The 18,977-nt window shown below is 42.3% G+C and overlaps 1 protein-coding gene across 21 annotated transcripts in view; it reads right to left on the minus strand.

The window, feature by feature from the left end:
* Nucleotides 1-18,977, minus strand: part of Ryr2 (ryanodine receptor 2, cardiac) — a 553,847-nt gene that overhangs the window by 216,297 nt on the left and 318,573 nt on the right. For all 21 annotated transcript variants that reach the window (XR_003950437.1, XR_003950438.1, XR_003950439.1 and 18 more), the window contains 4 exons: nt 15,643-15,746; nt 9,790-9,873; nt 3,025-3,184; nt 457-604 (listed from right to left, as the gene is read on the minus strand). Coding sequence is in view for 18 of the 21 variants with exons in the window: in XM_017315461.2 (XP_017170950.1) it covers nt 457-604; nt 3,025-3,184; nt 9,790-9,873; nt 15,643-15,746 (496 nt within the window). In the remaining 3 variants the exon portion in view is untranslated. The remainder of the gene's footprint in view (nt 1-456; nt 605-3,024; nt 3,185-9,789; nt 9,874-15,642; nt 15,747-18,977) is intronic.

The raw sequence follows: 18,977 nt of genomic DNA on the forward strand, positions 1-18,977 counted from the left end.
CCACTGTAAGAAATAATATATATAGGCTTTATTTAAAAAAAAAAAAATCACTGAGAGAACTGAGAGAAACTAACAAGAAAGAATGCAGTATACCATGTTCATAAATGGGTGAGCCACTGTTAAAAGGTCACTCTTCCACAATTGATCTTTAATGTCATTTGGTCAAAATTAAACTGTAAACTGACAGATTACACATAAAATAAAGAAACGCCAAGCAGAGAAGTAACAATCGACTACATGGGAAGGTGAGCCCTGCAGAGATGATGCACAGCCCTGAGCTACCCACTGAGAGACAGCTAATCCTTCAGCGGGGGAAAAAAAACCACCTAGACCATCAGCCTTGGGTGGACACCAAGAATAGAACAGGCATTCTTGCCCTCCTTTCTGTGTGGTCCTTTAGCTTTGAAAGCCTACTACATGATTCTGCAACCAAGGGTGACAGAGCAAAACCAGTACCATGGTCCTGATCAGGAGCTTCCAGGTGGTAGCCGTAGCCCAGCAGTGTGCGCACTGCCTCTCGGAGACTGTCTTTGTTGGACTTCTTGGTTCTGTCATCCAGAAGAGTGTAGGGGACGAGACGAGGGTTTCTTCTATTCTTTACATCCTGTATGGGGAGAAGGTTTTCTGTCATCTGAGCCATGCAGCAGTGCTGGGGATGGAAGATACGGCTTGGGACAAGTGAGGCAAGCACTCTGCTGCAGTGCTATAACCCACAGCCAAAAGTCCATACTTAAGGAGTCACCAGCAGTTTCTACTCTATCTTGGTGGAACTGTGAGGTGATGAAGCCCCCCCCCCACTCCTCTCTCTCTCTCTCTCTCTCTCTCTCTCTCACACACACACACACACACACACACACACACACACACAGTACGGAAAACCCATCTAAGTTTGGAGACATATGCCTATAATCTCAGGACTTGGGAAATTGAAACATGAGGATTTCAACTTCAATGCTATCCTTGACGGCACTGCACAGTGAGCCTTTATCTCAAACAGGTAGGAAAAACAAAATAAGCTAAAGGGCTGGACAGGTACAAGGAATTCTGTTTTGTCTCTTCTTTCTCCCCTTCCTCCCATGGTTTATAGTGAAGGTCTGACCGTTCACTGCTATCTGAAAACAAGTCACATGGGTTGTTTGTAGGAACAGTGACATTCCAAAGCTACTCTCTCTCAAAACAAGCAACACCTCAGGGGCCTTCCCCACAACTCAGCTTCAAACACCGTGGCCTGTTCCTCTCCCTTCTGACCTGGTGCTGAGTCTTCCCTTCTCAGTTTCCCAGTCTAGAACCCTGGGAGCCACATGGAGTCAGAGTCTGTGGACTGTCATTAGCAAGAGTCTACCTGTTGATAGAATTCCTCTGGTTTCTGTGCACACGTGTGTCTCAGACCAACTGTGAGAGAATAAACAAGGGAGGAAACTACCAGCCAACGCTCTCCAAGAGTTCACAGCCTACTTCTCAACCAGATAATGTCACCAAAAAGAAAACTCAGTTCATCATTCTGGCAATAGGCTGCAAACATGTGGGGCCAGTAGGAAAGGTCCAACACACACACACACACACACACACACACCACAAACACACACACACCACAAACACACACATACCATTCTTCAAAATGATAAAGGCCTTCCAAATATATTTTTAAACAATCTTTTAGTCTTTATATGGAAACACATTCTAAGTCTTTGAGCAATTATCCATTTTCCCCCGAAAAACTTCTAGTATAGGTGTTCCACCATGAGCCATCAAAAGACATCCTAAGAAGAAAGTAAAGATCTTTCACTCATGCCTGGTCTTGTTCTGTGATCTGCTGGCTGGACAGCATTGAGCAAACTCTTCTCCTTATGGTCCTGTGCCAACTATGTGTGAAGTGGGAACAAGACTCTTTCTTCCTTGGTAAAAATGTTGTAAGTTACACAGGATAACTACCAAACTCTAAGCTTGGTGGCAGTGTCTAATAAAAAATGGTGGTGGAATTTGTCAGTAGCCAGGCCATGCTGTTGCCTTTTGCATTGCACAATGAAGTCAGATATTTTGTTAATGAAGGTGACAGTGGTACACAGAATTTTAATGGCAAGATAGATTAAGATATGCTTAATGGGTGAAGCTAAATTTCACTTTTACCCTCTGCTCTGCTGCCTCTGCCTCTCCAGCTACTCCCGTGAGTCCTTCCATGCAGGAAACAATCCATGACCACTATTAAATACTCAACTCAACATCTAGAAAATTCTGGACACTTGTTTTCCTCCTACATTGAACAAAAACTCATTTGGTGTCCTTAACAGATGCAAGGCTGTTCACAGACTTTATTCTTCGAGGTGTTGTCATACCCAGATCGCATTGGAGAAGTAATTTGCAGTCTACTGCTCTCCGGGGGTGTTCTGTAACATGCAATATATCATCTTACTACTCTGAAAAACAACACAGAACAAAATCTTAAAGGGAATTCCAATGCTCAGGGTTGGACTCAGGAGCTGTGGTTCTATTTATTATTGTTGTAGTTCAGTCTTTGTATCTCAGAAGTCCCTTCTAAACCATCTCAGGAAAGGAGACGCCCAAAACCATAGTACAAACCACTCTTGTAATATGATCCCTTTGGTGCAAGGGAGGGGTCATATAGCTCAGCACGTGCTGTCATAATGCCAAACCGAGAGCTATGGTTACCTAATTTCTATTGTTTTGTTTTTTTAATGTAATTGTTATTGTTGTATATATGGTTGGAGGCAGAGCACTGCATCATGCCACAGTACACAAGTGGAAGTCAGAGGTCATCCTTGTGGAGTTGGTTTTCCCAGTCTGCCTTTACCTGGGTGGTGGGGGTGCAGCTCAGGTGGTGAAACTTGAGAAGAAAGCACTTTAACTACTGTACCTACAGAGCCACCTCAGCAGTCTAGTGGTGTAGAGATGCGTCCAGATGGATAAGCACACTGTAGGAGTATCTAATGAGATTTCTGTAAAAAGCCATGACTCATGTCTTCAGTCGGAAACAATGACCACCTACACTTAGAGACTCCTGGGTACCTGCTGGATGCCGTAAGTCCAGCCTTGCCGGATTCGGTCCCGGGCCCACACATTGTGAGCATTTTCAGCCAACTTGTCCACCATTGCTTCCTGAGACGGGGTTAGTTTTATAAAGCTCAGATCCATTGGGGCAGGCTTGTATCCGCTGGTCAGCTGGTAACTGCAAAGCAAACAGAGAAACTTCAAATTGGTCTTTTTGTTGAAGTCCTGTGACAGTCCTGTCCTGATCCATCCTATCCCAATTGTTCTGCTGAAGACTGGCCAGACCTATAGAGCAGACAGCAAGCTCGAGCTCCTATTGTTTCAGCTGCTGCCTGGGTACCTAGGAAAAGCCACAGGATCCTTATGTTTCTGCTTGCATGCCAGCAAAATGTAAAAAGAGACCACTTACCTATATGTGAAAGGCACAAAGGATCTACAGCTGTATGCTCTTAATAGTTGAGGCTTCGGGAGCTCAAAGTATTAATTATTTAAAATGAGCAATTTTAAATAAGGGCTTTGTCTTCATGTATTGTTTTTTAAGATTTAGAAAGGAAGGAGGGGAGAGGGAGAAGGAGATGGGGGGGAAGAGAGAGAGAGGGGGGGAGAGAGAGAGAGAGAGAGAGAGAGAGAGAGAGAGAGAGAGAGAGAGAGAGAGAGAGAGAGAGAGAACAAGTAACAATAGAGGTCAGAAGAGAGTATCAGATCCCCCGAAGTTGGACTTGCTGTGGTTATAAGCTGCCTGACATGGGAACCTCATCCAGGTCTTCTATAAAAGCATTATGTATCCTTAACCACTGAGCCATCTCTCCAACACTAATACCATTTTTCTTCAACTTTTGCTGTGCGTGCGTGTGCATGTGTGTGATATGTGCTCCTGTGTGTGGAGGCCTTCGCTGATGTCAAGTGTCTCCATCTCTCTCCATCTTCATCTATCTTTGGTTTTTGAGACAAAGTTTCTCAGTAGAGCTACTCCAACTAGTCTGGTTGGCCAGTGAGCTCCCAGAAATTCAACTGTGGAGTACATGAACACTCCAGCATACCCAGTTTGTAAGTGGGCACTGAGGGGCCTAGGCCCAAGTAGCTATCAGCAAGGGCATACAGATAATAAAGATCGGCTCTGGGTAAACGAGGCTAACAGAAAGCTTTCCTGCCACATGTAACCGTACCAAGGAGGCTCTTTGGATAGTTGGGAAGAGGGAGGGATGTCTTCTTAATAAAACATCACAGACAAGTTCTATTCCTGTGAAACCAGATAACCCTGACACTTTTAGTTCTCTTCTTAGATAAAGTTTCTCCCCAAATTGCTTTGATCTGTGAATGATCTCAGTGAGAAGCATGAAGTTGTGTTTGTGTTTCTTAATTTGAAGTTGAATGAAAACTAGTTGACACTCATTTTCAGGTGTGGAGTCTGTGTGTGTGTGCGTGCGCACATGTGTTTGCACACTTTTGTGCATACACATGTGTGAAGGATAGATGTTATTACTCAGGTGTCATGCTCCTTGTTTTCTGATACCGCATCTCTCACTGGCCTGGAACTCACTGAGAAGATTAGGCAGGATGGCCAGAAAGCCCCAGAAATCCCCCCTGTCTCAGTTGATGCAGGTCTGTGTTTATAAGTATGCACTACTGTACTGGCTAGTTTTGTGTCAACTTGACACAGCTGGAGTTATCACAGAGAAAGGAGCTTCAGTTGAGGAAATGCCTTCATGAGATCCAACTGTAAGGCATTTTCTCAATTAGTGATCAAGGGGGAAAGGCCCCTTGTGGGTGGGACCATCTCTGGGCTGGTAGTCTTAGGTTCTATAAGAGAGCAGGCTGAGCAAGCCAGGTGAAGCAAGCCAGTAAAGAACATCCCTCCATGGCCTCTGCATCAGCTCCTGCTTTCTGACCTGCTTGAGTTCCAGTCCTGCATCCTTTGGTGATCAACAGCAGTATGGAAATGTAAGCCGAATAAACCCTTTCCTCCCCAACTGCTTCTTGGTCATGATGTTTGTGCAGGAATAGAATCCCTAACTAAGACAAATTGCTACTGGGAGTGGGGTATTCCTGTGACAACCTGACCATGTTTTGGGGAGGACTGTGGAAGGACTTTGGAACTTTGGGCTTGAAGATCATCCGTTGTTAAGAGCTCTGTCGGATGTTGTGTAGGAGCTTGGAAGATAATGTTGAAAACACTGCAGAAGATGGAGGTCTGGTTTTTGAAATTTCAGAGGGAAAATTAAAGACTCTTTTCAGGGCCATTGCTGTTTTGATTGTGAAGATTCTGTAGTTTTGGTTAGCTGGGGCTGAAGAATCAGCTGTGATTAACAAGACACCAGAACTACCAAAGCAAAAACTTTGCATTACTGGGACTATTGATGCTGGTTAGCTGGAGCTAAGAAATTAGTGGTGATTAAGAAGAGACCAGCATCATTGAGGTGACATCTTCTGGGAAGTGTTTTCTGAAAGCACAAAGAGGTGTTCCAGAGATGGCCAAGGTTGTACTCCTGCTGCAGCGGGACTTGGTAATATGTAAGGGTCACCCAGGTGGTACTGGTTTTGAAGGCATGAAGGGGTCATGCAAAGCAGATGAGGCTCGGCACTGTGAGAGGCCATGGAAGGCCATTGGTGAAGGTGCAGCCTCAGTTGCAATTGAAGGCCCAGGACTGAAGGGGTCATGCAGTGTTTTGGAGATGCCAGTAGCATGCGATGACCACCAAGAGCAGCAGCAGCAGTGGAGTACAGGCATCTGGAGCCTAGAGGATGATGCATGTGCTACAAAGGGCATGGCTGGAGAAGTGACCCAAGCCCTTGGAGGAGCCCAGAAGATCTTGAGTTGGATCCCAGACATTGGACGGTTGGAGATTGACTTTTGCTTTTGATTGTGACTGTGCCCTAATATTTTTCCTCTTGAAGGAAGAAACTGTTTTAGTGGAGCCCACAGTTAAGACACTTTTAATTGTAAAAAGACTTTGGATTTTAAAAGAGATGGATATTTTAAAGAGATTGAAATTTTAAGAATATGTAAAGACTGTGGGACTTTTAAAGTTATTTAGATCTTGGGGATGAATAAGATTGTAAGGGTTGAGGCTTACTAGTGATGTTTTTGTGTGTCAAGTTGACAAGGGGTCAATTGTACTGGCTAGTTTTGTGTCAACTTGACACAGCTGGAGTTATCACAGAGAAAGGAGCTTCAGTTGAGGAAATGCCTCCATGAGATCCAACTGTAAGGCATTTTCTCAATTAGTGATCAAGGGGGAAAGGCCCCTTGTGGGTGGGACCATCTCTGGGCTGGTAGTCTTGGGTTCTATAAGAGAGCAGGCTGAGTAAGCCAGGGGAAGCAAGCCAGTAAAGAACATCCCTCCATGGCCTCTGCCTCAGCTCCTGCTTCCTGGCCTGCTTGAGTTCCAGTCCTAACTTCCTTTAGTGATGAACAGTGGTTTGGAGGTGTAAGCTGAATAAGCCCTTTCCTCCCCAACTTGCTTCTTGGTCATGATGTTTGTGCAGGAATAGAATCCCTGACTAAAACAACTACCTTGCCCAGCCTTTTAAGCATGGGTTCTAGGAAATCAAACTCAGTTCCTCATGTGTGCAAGGCAAGCAGTTTACCAACTGAGCCATCATCCCAAATTGTAAACTATAGTTTATTTCACCTGAGTTTCTATCACCCTGTACAAGGAATAAAGAAAGATAGTTTTAAAGGAGTTTGTTTGAATAGCTAATAATCTCATCCAAACTAAGGTACCTACCCCTTGCTAACTTCTTGTTAATCTGTTTGTTAACCTCACATCATCTCATGCAGTAAAAACAAATACAGGTGTCTTTGAAAGTCGTACATTCAATAGGCTGGATTTGAGGCTGCTGACATAATACATGCTTCACAGGGAGCTAGACATTTCTAAAACCATTTTTCTCTCTGCAGTCATCTTAAGAACGATACTAGAAATCATTTCAGGGACTGAGTTAAAGTGCTTGCTGTTCAAGAGTAAGGACCCAGGTTTGGATCCCTAAAACCACTAGTAAAACTGGATACAGTAGTATCATGTCTGTAATCCTAGCAGTCCTAAGCAAAGGAAGAAGCAGAAGCACCAGCTAGCCTGGTGCACACAGTGGTGGACGACAAGAGAGAGACCTTGCCTCAAACAAGGTAGAGAACCTGAGACTGCACTTTGACCTCTACATGCATGCTTTAGCACATGCATGGCCACAGTCACATATATGAACACACACACACATGTATACACATGTTAAATCATTAATCAAAATGTGTATTTTAAAGAAACATAAATGTACTTTGGTTAAAAATGTCCTTTTCACCACACTAATGCTTTTTGATAAGGTACACAGCAGTCAACCAATGACTTACATAAAGTACCATCTTGAAAAAAACAAAGAGCTCAGAGTTTTCAATAAAAGGAAATCGATGTTTAATCTTGGAAGCTAGATAGCTTGAAGTAAACCTTCAGATTGATTCCTGAAAATTCACAGGCAATAAAGAAATAATTCTTGTAACAATTCTTGCAAAGCAAAGTTCTGTAGCCTTCCAATAACAGTCCTATCGATACAATGCATGCTACCTTCTAGAACTTTCTGGAAGAGTCCTAACAGAATCAGCTACTATAGCCATCTCTCCTTTCATATATTTGTTGAACATCAGCTTTTAGTATACCCATTTCAACAAGCCTACTCCCTGTGACAAAAACTTTATAAAATTAGCTCATTAGGTAGGTAGGTAGGTAGGTAGGTAGGTATGTTGGGGTGGGTGGAGTGTGTATATATGTGTGCGTGTGTATGTGTGTGTGTATATATATTATATATATCATATATATAATATATAATTGAAGAATATATGCAACTCCAATCCATTCACTTAATAACAGTCTTTTGTAATTATTATCTTCTAGTCTTATTTTGACATGTATAAAATATAATAAAATAAAATAAAAATTAGAGTCTGGGCACTGGTTTCTTAAGTAGAGGTTTGGTTTTTGTTGTTGTTGTTGTTGTTGTTGTTGTTGTTGTTTTGTTTGTACATACTCTGTGAAAAGGAAAACAAAAGCAAACCAGACAAATCCTGCTGACCTGCCCATTCTACTTGCATCAAATTCCTAAGGTTTTTTGAAATCAACAAAAACCTTAGTATCACTTGGATGAGCTGATGAGGGTCCTATAAAGTGGCAGACCAGTTTTATACCCCATTCCCAAAGGACCCATAGGCTTCTTAAGGAGGTATTGTAAATGAACCTAAAAGAGATCAACTAAAGTGCTGTAGCCAAAGCATGGCAGACCACCAACAGCACTCAGCAAGTCCCTGTGTTTCCCAGGCACCTTCACCCTGCTTAGTATGAATCAAGTTAAATAAAACCAGGAAATCACTATGTGGTAAACAATACATGGTAAACATGAGAAGATGAAGTCTGGGTTAAGTGGGTGTTAACTTTAAATTTGAGAAGCAAACCGTCCCTTCCAGGCCTTGAAACAAATAGGGATACTCCAGATGACTGCACAGTGGAGATACGAACAGCATGTCTTGCTGGAAGCGTATCTAGAAATGAACGCTTGGCTGACATTTTCATGGAAAGGGTATAGAGAATACTCAAAACAACACTCTCCGGAAAACAACTAGAGCAGAATTAATTTGAAACAGAAATTAGAATTGGGAATGTCAAGGCATATATTTCTTCTATTACTTCACTTATTTTTGTTTATTTTAATATAAATATCGATGTGGTGAAGTAGTGAAATATTCATGTGGTCCTTTTTTGCTTGGGGATTTTCCTTTATTCCTTGGCAATCTTGAGTCAAGACAAAGGACCATTTCAAGAGGAAAGACTGATCATTAAGAACACTGGGCAGACAGCATCTTTTCAAAGAGAGGGCATAGAACACAATGCAGTATGTGCAGATGGGTTGGAGATGAAGTTTTAAGGGAAAAAAGAAACAGCAATTCCTAGTAGATTGGGGCTTGGATGTCCAGACACTACAGATCTATCCATGAGATACACACGGAACAAGGAAAAGGTATCAGTTCAAAACACAAAGAAAGGGGCTGAGGAAACGGCTCAGTGGGTAAAAGCACAAGCCCAATGACCCAGGTGTGGAATCCCCCAGAACCTTGTGAAAGCCAGGCAGAGCGTGCAAGCATCTGTGTGTGATTCCAGTGCTCCCTACTGGGAGATGAGACAGAGAGAGGAAGAGTTTCCAAAGAGTTCACGGGCCAGCTGCCCTGAGGTATGCAGCAGCAGAGAGACAAGGTAGAAAGGCTGTCCTGGAACCATGCATGGTCCTGCACCACACACACACACACACACACAATGTGTGGTGTATGTGTGGGCACATGTTTCTGTATGTGCACAGACACCACTTGTGCATGCACACAGGAACATTTGTCTGTAAGCATGTGGACACCCAAGAATGATGCCCAGAATCACCCTTCATTCCTCATTCATTTTGCTCACTGAGTGAGGCAGGGTCTCTCAATAAAAATACGATCTCATTACCCATATGACAAGTCCCGATAGCCAACTTGCTCAAGGGACACTGTCTCCACCTTCTTAGGCTGAAATTACAAGGAAGGCCATCATGCCCACTGGGTATTTAGAAGGATCCCTAGTAATCTATACTCCTAACTACACACTTGAAGGCAGGTGTTTTTGACTACTAAGCTGTCTCTTCAGTCTATTCAAATTTTGGAATCTGCACTGCATAGCCAAGAGCATGGGCCCATCTGTCTCCTCCAAGATTCATTCCATTGTGCCAAAGATACACATCAATTACCAGGTATAGGTAAGCCATTCAACTTACTTCTTAGGCAGTTTCATTTTCTTCACCTTCTCTTCAGCATGTTCATCAGCTATACCCACGTGACATCCCAATGCCAGCAAAGTCCTGGAAAGCAACAACAGAGATGAGCCTGAAGAACCAACTCCCTACACCTGAAAGCAGCCAACATAAGACCATGTGAGAGTTATACCGCATCATTCACCTTGCAAGAAGAGTGCAAGGCTCCCCTTCCAAAGGTAAAGGAAACACATATTCATCAGTTTACTTCCAGGTAAGGGGAAAGACAATGAACACTGGAATGGCTCAAACCCTTAGCAGTGGAAAGCTGAACCTGCCCCACCCCCCCACCCCCAGCCTTTTTTAATAGCTCTTTTTTAATAGTCTCTAAATGGATGTTTCTGCATATGGCAAATCAGATACCTGGAGCTGCACACAAGGGCTAGCACTACTGTGTTCTACCATTTGCCCCAATTTGAATATATGCCAGAGCTCTTTTTCTGAATCTTGGTATTTCCATATTCTACTACAACCTTCCTGGCATTGCTCTCTCCCATAAAGCTGATTACTTTTAAATTCCCAAAGAGAGTTATCTATTGAACTTTACATTTTTTAGATTTATCTTATGTGTATAAGTGATTTGGCTTAATGAATGTATGTGACCTGTGTGCATGTCTGGTGACTGTGGAGGTCAGAGAAGATATCAGATTTCCTGAAAGTGGGGTTATGAGTGATTGCAATTTACCATGTGGATGCTTAGAACTGAACCTCTGCAAAGCACTTGTCTCTCTTAACTGCTGAACTCTCTCTCCAGACATATTTATTTTTTTTTAATATTCTGTTTGTTTGTTTGTTTGTTTGTTTGTTTAGAGGGACACACATATGAGCAGAGGTCAGTAAAAACCTTGAGGAAGTCACTTTTCTCCTTCCACTGTGTAGGTCCTGGGGATCAAATTCCATTTGTCAGGCTTGGTGGCAAGTGCTTTTAACTGCCGAACCATTTCATCACTCACATGGGTTATTTGTTGTTATTGTTGGAACTATCAAAATGTCTTAAGGTATTTCCTTTTAATAGTCTTTCAAGAGGACTTTCCTTTTCTGTTTCAAACAATGCCACAATGAATACACTTAGTACATACTAGAACCCATGACTGCCTGATCCATCTATCCATCTAGACATACACATATATGATGTCTGCACATATATTTTATTTGGTCACCTAGATATAATTGCATGGATGGAGAGATATTAATAAAATAAAGAATGTAATGGTTAAGACAATATTTAACCAGCAACAGAAGAACAGAAAATTGTCAAATGGAGTGAATCCAAGTTGTATTTATTCAATAACAGTGTCCTGGAGCACAAAGTGTGTTAACCATTGTCCCCTGTTCAATCCTCCATTCAGCAAGCATTTGTTAAATGCCTAAGTGCTGAGTCCTGTGCAGTGCACAGTAGATCCAGGTCTTGGGATCAATGAAATATGCACAGGGCTAGGAAACTATCAACTGGGAATACCAAAGTCAGCTTAGATAATAATGTTTGGATTTATTTTAAATTTAGGTAATCAGCCTGTGAGTACATATCCATCAGGAAATCTGATTATAGCATAATTCCTAAGCCGGTGCATGGGTGGACATACATCCTATATGAATTTTAACAGCTCTTATGCTCCTATCAAGGAAAACTGGCACTCAACATTGCACTTTGCAAAGGTAGGAGCTGTGAGTCTATGCTGACAAAGTCACATTGATCATGATTGCAAAGCTCCCTAATTCATGGAAAATTCAATTAATATATGCCATCTTCTTATGGTCTTTATTCTTTATAATTTTAATTTGTTTTAACTATGTGTCTATGTGTGGGTTTTCCACAGGAGTACAGTACCTAGAACTGGATTTACAGGAGGTTGTGAGTATTCTGCAGGAAAAAAATACCTATGCAATTACTGTGCCATCTCTAGCCCTTTCCTATGGGCTCTGAAGAGAGCCAATGGCTTCTGCAAACTGTGGTGTGACCTTCTCAGTGGTGACTCATGCAGCCTTTTAATCCTCTTCCCAGCAAACACTTCCTAGAGAAAGTGTGGCTTCATCTCACACAGAGAGTAGACCATCACAGGCTGGGCCTGAACAAAAGCCCAGGACAGTGGGGATCCACCAGACTAGCGCTGTGGGTAAGGCCTGCTCTAAGATACAGAGCCCCTGCAGCTCTCAGAGTGTGAGAGCGAAGAGGTGCATACAGAGGACTTCAGTGAAACCAGATACTGTTTAAACTATGGCAAATTACAGTTTTTATAAACAGCTTTGAGATCTATCATAATCACTAATAAAAACATAAGGCTCCATTGGCATAGAGGGTTAGATAAGGAAGAAAATACTCCAGGCAGACAACACAGCCAAGGTCTGTAGATATGCGTGCTGGGGAGAGCAAGGCTGACAAGAGGGATATTTGTAGGTTACGTGTACAAAGGAACCCTGGGCAAGCTTGCCATCTTCTCTAAATGTCTCTTGTGTATTGACTCATTAGTTTTCTGTGTTAACTCCAGTGAGTCACATCATGTGGGTATTTGGTCAAACATTATTCCAGATCATTCCACAAAGGTGTTTTTTGATTGAAAAAACATTTAAATAGACTGACTTTAGACCATGTAAAAGCACAAGACTGACCACCCCTCTCCCCCAGCCAAAGAACTGTGTTTCAAGAAGAATCCACTGGACTCAGAGTGCTGCTGTTTGATTCTGTGGGCTAACCCATTCTAACCACACATACAACCAAACCAGTGTGTGTCTCTCTGTCCATGTCTCTTTCTCTCTGTATCTTAATATTTCTCCATGTCTCTATATGAATATTTCTATGCCTCTTTCTGTCTGCCCCTGTGTGTTTGTTTGTGTGTGTCTGTCTCTCTGTATATAGGTGAATAGAGGTGAATCTGTTTGTATCTCCGTATGTCTGCCACTGTATATGTGTCATATGTGTATGTGTTTAAATGTGAATGTGTGTGTGTGTGTGTGTGTGTGTGTGTGTGAGAGAGAGAGAGAGAGAGAGAGCGAGAGAGAGAGAGAGGGGGGGGTGTCTGTCTAGTCTATCTATCTGTCTCTAATTCTCTGTCTCATTGCAAAAGCTTGTCTACCTTTTTCTTCCTGCCTGGCCCATTCCCTCTCCTAATAATTGATGCATTATGTGTGTGTCTGAAGCAGTTTCTCTCCTGACATTCTCCCCCCCCCCCATATGAGTATGTGGCATTTGTGCAGATATCCTAAGAACCTGGTATGCCTGTGTGTAGGAGAAGCAAGCTTTTGCCCCTTTACTCTGACTTTGAAAGAAATCATATACATGAACCCAAGTTAGCTGAGAGATGCAATAGGGATGTGCTCAGAATAAACTCATGAGCAGAATCATTAGCATTCCCTTCAGGGAAAAGCACTACACACAGGCGTCTACTGATTCATCAAACTAGCCACCAGGAGCTGCTAGAAAGGAGATTAGATTATACACAGCAGTCAAAGGTTTAGCACACTCCATGCAAATTTGTACATTTCTACACTCAGCTGGCCTAGCCATCAATTGTTAAAGTGACAAGGGATACACTGCAAATTTAACTAAATTATACTGTAAAATACGAGGAAATAACAAGCCACCATGAATTATGGGAAAAAAAATGTGTGATTGTTATGTCATGACTCCAAACCAAGGCCAGAGCTGCAGAAGGCCAGAGCTGCTCATGGTGACAGAATACATTCCTTAGCTCAACCAGCCTGACCCTAGTCTGCCTTAGGTAGGTTCTTCATTGATCTATGATGCACTCACCCCTTCCAGGAAGAGACCGACAGAGCCTAAGATCACTCCTAATGTGTCTATTTGCATGACATTAAACTGCATCAGCAATATGTGGCATGCCCCAAGCCCTGGCCAAAAATAGAAAACATCATTTGGGTTTTATACTCTGAGTCTGTGGTAAGTAGTTTCAGTGTGAATTACTCCTTGCTCTTAGCAAACAGGAAACAACGGGACAAATACAGAAGCTTGTTAATATAAGGGACTAATTAGACCGAAACTAGTTCCATAAAACACTAAGGAGAGATATGAAGATGGGAGGAGCGCATAGGGTAGGGAGAAATGGCTCGGCAGTTCTCCTGGAGGACACAAATCCAGTTCCCAGGACCTATGTCAAGCATCTCACTACTACCTGTAGTGTAGCTATAGCTCCAAGGATCTGACACCTCTTCTAGCCTCCATAGGTGTACACACACAAATACATACATGCACACACTACAAATAATAATAAAAGTTACACAATTTTTCAAAAATTTTAAAATAAAATCTGAAAACATATCCCTTTATTTATTCCACCACAGCTACACTATTTATTCACAGGAAGATGGCATATCCCAAATCTCTACTGGCCTAATAATAATAATTAATAATAATAATAATAATAATAATAATAATAATAATAATAAAGATTCTGTGGGGGCAGAAAGATGGCTCAGAGTCAAATGTTTGCTTTGCAAGCAAGACTTCAATGGGATTCTCAGAACCCATGTTTTAAAAGGCCTGTGTGGCAGTGCATGTCTGTAAACAGCACCAAGGAGACAGAGAGGGGAGAAGATCCCGGGGGCTCGCTGGCCAGCCAGTCTAGTTGAATTGGTGAGCTCCAGGTTCAGTGAGAGACTCTGTCTCAGGAAATAAGGTGACAAGTACTTCAGGAAGGCACTGGTATCAAACTCTGGTGTGTATGTGTGTGTGTGTGTGTGTATGCAGAGATGTACACACATATACTGTACAACTCCCTTTATGAAAGCCCATCATCAAAAATGAAAGTCTGGTTAACTCCTATAAATAATGCCCCTAAATACATTAAATCAGTACTCTTTAAGATAACTGTGGTGAAGGGCAAACTTTCTCTTCATTTCTATTTTATCAGTCTGTTGCTGTGGTAAATAAATATAATAAAAACTGATATGTAAAGTTAAAACATTTAAATCAAGAAATATAATGTATGTGCCTCTATTTTTAAATTGTTACATTTTATGAAAGTTTCTCCTTTAAATTGCCATGAATATTTCCAACCACTTAATTTGCATATCTAAAATCAGCACAGACCTGTAAAAGTGACTAGCCAGTCTCTGGCTCACACTCCAAGCAGTACAGTTAGAGTCTAGAACTCTTGTATTCTTTAATTCCCTTAAGCAAGCATAGGCTTCCCTTTGGAAAATACTGATGTAAACAAGAATACATGACAATAAGAGGGACCACTGTATCTCACAGGGCCTTCAGTAGAAACTGTGGAGCCAGGGTAGGACCAGATCTGACCCAGGTTAAGACCCATAGGCCTGTGTGGAGTTTCATAGTTCATAGCTGCCAAAGCTGTGGACCCAGAAAAGAATTCCAAGTGGTTCAGGAGTTAGGCCCACAGGCATAGAGAATTCTCTAGCTTCCAGCTCATGGTGCAGCCCCAGACAGGATGTCAGAGGTGACCAGCACAGTTCCTGACCCTCTGATAAAGAGGAACAGAGCTTATGTCTATCCATATCCATCCTCCATAGGAAGAGAACACCCTACCCAACTAAGACTTGCCCTCTTAGGAACAGTGTAAATACCCCACAAGTAGAAGTTTGAATTTGAAAAAAAGATGATAGATAGATAGATAGATAGATAGATCAAATGATAAATAAGTAAATAAATAAATAAAGATTCAACCATCAAACAACTCTAGAGCCATGTATGAACAGAGAAACAAAACCAACTCAAAGTCAAATTCCCAACAGAAATATTGATCCAATCCACCTGTACTTCATGGAACTTTCTACAGCAGAATCAAAATGATAATGTCAATACTTGGCAACCGGAACTTTATAAAATATAAAGGCACTTACTTGAGGGTTTCAAGCGACATCTGCAAATTATAGTTGCGTTCCTGTTCTGGAAGCTTGCAGAACTCCACCAGACATGGGTGCTGTCTCTTGTTGTCATCTCTAACCTGAAACAGGAAGGGAAATGAGTATAGAGGAGCTTCTAGTGTGGAACACAGCTGTGTGGGAACAAATGAGGAGGTAGAACTCTCTGACAGCTGGCCCTGGGAAGCTTCTGGAATCTTCAGTGTCTATTGAAAGGCTGGCATGGTCTACATTCCCTACTCTCTTCCCGTTGACATAGCTTAGTTCTCAGCTCCCACTCGTTTCTGCCATGCTGGCTCTCTGAGCCCATGAGCATGCTCACTGGGTTCCATACAGAATCTGCTCAAAGCTCCCATTTTTTTCCATGAAGTTTACTCTACCTGCTTTCTTAATGTAGTAATTTGCCCACTGGCCTTATTGACTATCTCTTTTAATTGCGCATAATGTTACATGGTAATAAAATAGATCATTTGGGAGGGAGGGGTTTAGTAGCCCAGACCAGCCTTGAACTCACTAGGTAGCCCAGACAGGTCTCAAACTCAGGATCCTCCTGCCTTAGCCTCCTAACTCTGAGGTGGGTTTGGTTGCTCATCTCAGCCTTCATATTAACCTTCTGAGATCACAGATGAACTCATGACCTTAACAGACTGATTAGTACAGTAAAGACTTTCTTTACAGGGATCTTAGCCAATGTTCCTTGATGTCCACTGAGGTCTGGGTGTAGGATTTTATCAAGCTTGCTAGAACCCAGATCCAATTACCCATGGATGCTCAAGTCCCTTCTCTGAGATGGCAATGTCTATACACAGAGCCCATGAATTTTGTCCCCTCCCTGCATATGTGAATGACTTCCAACACATGAAGAACTCAAAGTTAACACTGACGGAAATTGTTTTTCCAGGTCTTCTTTTTAACCTACATGTGATAGAATCCAAGAATGTAAAATCCAGTGTGAAAAGCCAAGTGCATATTAGTGGTCACACTGCATTCAAGATTGCAGGAAGGAATTAATGAAGATGTCCTCTATTCTTGGCTTAGTAATTAAATTTTTATAATCATTGTAAAGACCTAAATTACAAAGGCATCCCTGCCCTGGTAGCACCTTGATGACAGCCATAAGCTGTGAGGGAACAAATTACTCCATGGGAATAATTACCAGGTTCTATATATGCCTCTGAAAAAGTGTGCAAACATGAGCTCTTTTTTTTTTCTTTTGAGCCAAATTAGAAATCATGACTTTATTCCTTTCTTTCTTTGGGTCATTAGAAATGAAGAGGACTTGGAAATGAAGCAGAGTTACAAAACTGAACTGAAGACTCCAATTCTTGAGTCCTAAATTCTAAATATGAAAGCAAAGGTGAATTAGCCCTGACATAATCTCCTGTCTGTGTAGTCTCCATCTACTTCCCTGCCCTATGCAGGGAAGAGACAGCTCAGCCATGCTGTCTGGATGAAGAAAATGAGAATAACCTTGCCTCCCCCTTCCCTCTGTTACCGTAGCCTATTCTTGACTTTGGAAACATGCCGGCAATGTCTCACTACCCCCATTCTAGGCACCAGGGTATCAGAAACCCATCTCTCTTCCAATACCTTTTTACCCTCACTGCCCCTGCCACATCAGTCTCATGCTTTCGTCCCATCAGAGTTCTGTGGGCCTCAGTGCAGGGACAAAAGCATGTCACCTCTCACCATGTTAGCCCCCTATAAAATAAAATCACACAGTGACCAAAAAGCTCTTTGTCGAATGCCTTCTGTCTTCACGGTCAGTCTCACCTCTCTTCCTCTGTACCATGGCACCTTGGATCTCTAACCTGTGACCCTACTGTGCCACTAGCAGGCCACCGAAAATGTCCCATATCTTCTTCTACCTACTTTGACACATGCTGAGTCTCTGACTAGACCATAATCGTGATCTCTGCTTGCCCAATTATCTCCTGTGCCTCTAATATCTGAGTTCACCTAGAAGCCTTCTTTGATTTCTAAAAGGAGGATCTACATATTTCTTTTTCACTCTGAGGTTGCATGTCTGTCACTCAACCAAACACAAAGTCCCCAAAAGCCAAACAGAGTCAAACCAGTGAGTGGTTAAGGTCTATTATCTCAGCTCCCCAAGAGGCTAAGGTAGGGAGATTTCAAGTTCAAGGTCAGCCTAGGTTCCAGAGTGAATTCAAGGCCAGCCAGGTCAACTTGGTGAGACCCAGGCTCAATGGTGAAAGTGAAAAAAGGACTGGAAGATGCATCTTACTGGGAAAGCACACAGTTCCCTGTAGTACCTGACAACATGGAGGGCTTGACCTGTAGTGGAAAGAGCCTCTGTGACGTTAAACGAAACTAGATTTAACCAATGTGTTATGAGAACTATTTCATTCTGTTGTTAAAACACATAACTAGGAGTTGCTGGAAACCATTTGTCTGAGGTCATCTTATGACCTTGTGAAAAACCATCTTGTTTAAGCACCTGTCCAGTAAATGCTGCTGTGTGGGGATTCATTTTGTCTTTTGCATAAACTCTTCTTTAATCTTCCAAGCCTATAACCATTCCATTTCACACTGAAACTTTTGGTGAATTTTGTCCATGGTTCTCTGGCAACTGACACATTGATAACCTTTCTCCCTGGTGATTTTAGCCCATGGTTCAATCTTATATTTAACATTTATCTATTTCCTTGGTTTTTAATGAAGCCAAGCAAAGTGGGTGACTCACATCTATAAGCCCAGCAAATGGAAGATTAAGGCAGGAAGATGGCCATGGGGTTCAGTGCCAGCTCAGGCCACATATGAATTCCTCTCATCTCCCAAAAACTAAAGCAAGCAAAGAACAAAAAAGCCAAAGAATGATGCCCATAGGAAGGTTTTCAGTCTTTGCCAGTTTAAGCAATGTTGGAACATTATTTTGTGGAGGATGGAATCTTTATTTGGAACTGAGTTTCAGAAGTTATACAGTTAAAAACAGAATCTCATGCTCTAGTGACTGAACTAGCATGGTATGTTGCAGAGCTATCCAAGAGTTACCCCAATCATACAGCCTATTGCTGTAGTCCTTGCTTGCCCCACATCCCCAGAGGTATAAAGTAAGTCTATTGCTGTAGACACCATGCACTTCAGAAACATGGCCCAGAGACCCTCAAGCTGGAACCGACCTGGATGCCTCCTCCCCAAGGACTAGCTTTCATGGAACCAGAAGGTACCATGCAAGCTTCCAAAGTAGAGAGGCCACCAACAACTGTACTCACCCATGACCCCTATGAACCAAATCAACAACCAGCACAGTGTGATACTCCTACAGGACAGTAGTGGCACAAATATACTGATAG

Source organism: Mus musculus, chromosome 13 (genome assembly GCF_000001635.26).
Source record: "Mus musculus strain C57BL/6J chromosome 13, GRCm38.p6 C57BL/6J".
NCBI classification, from domain to species: domain Eukaryota; kingdom Metazoa; phylum Chordata; class Mammalia; order Rodentia; family Muridae; genus Mus; species Mus musculus.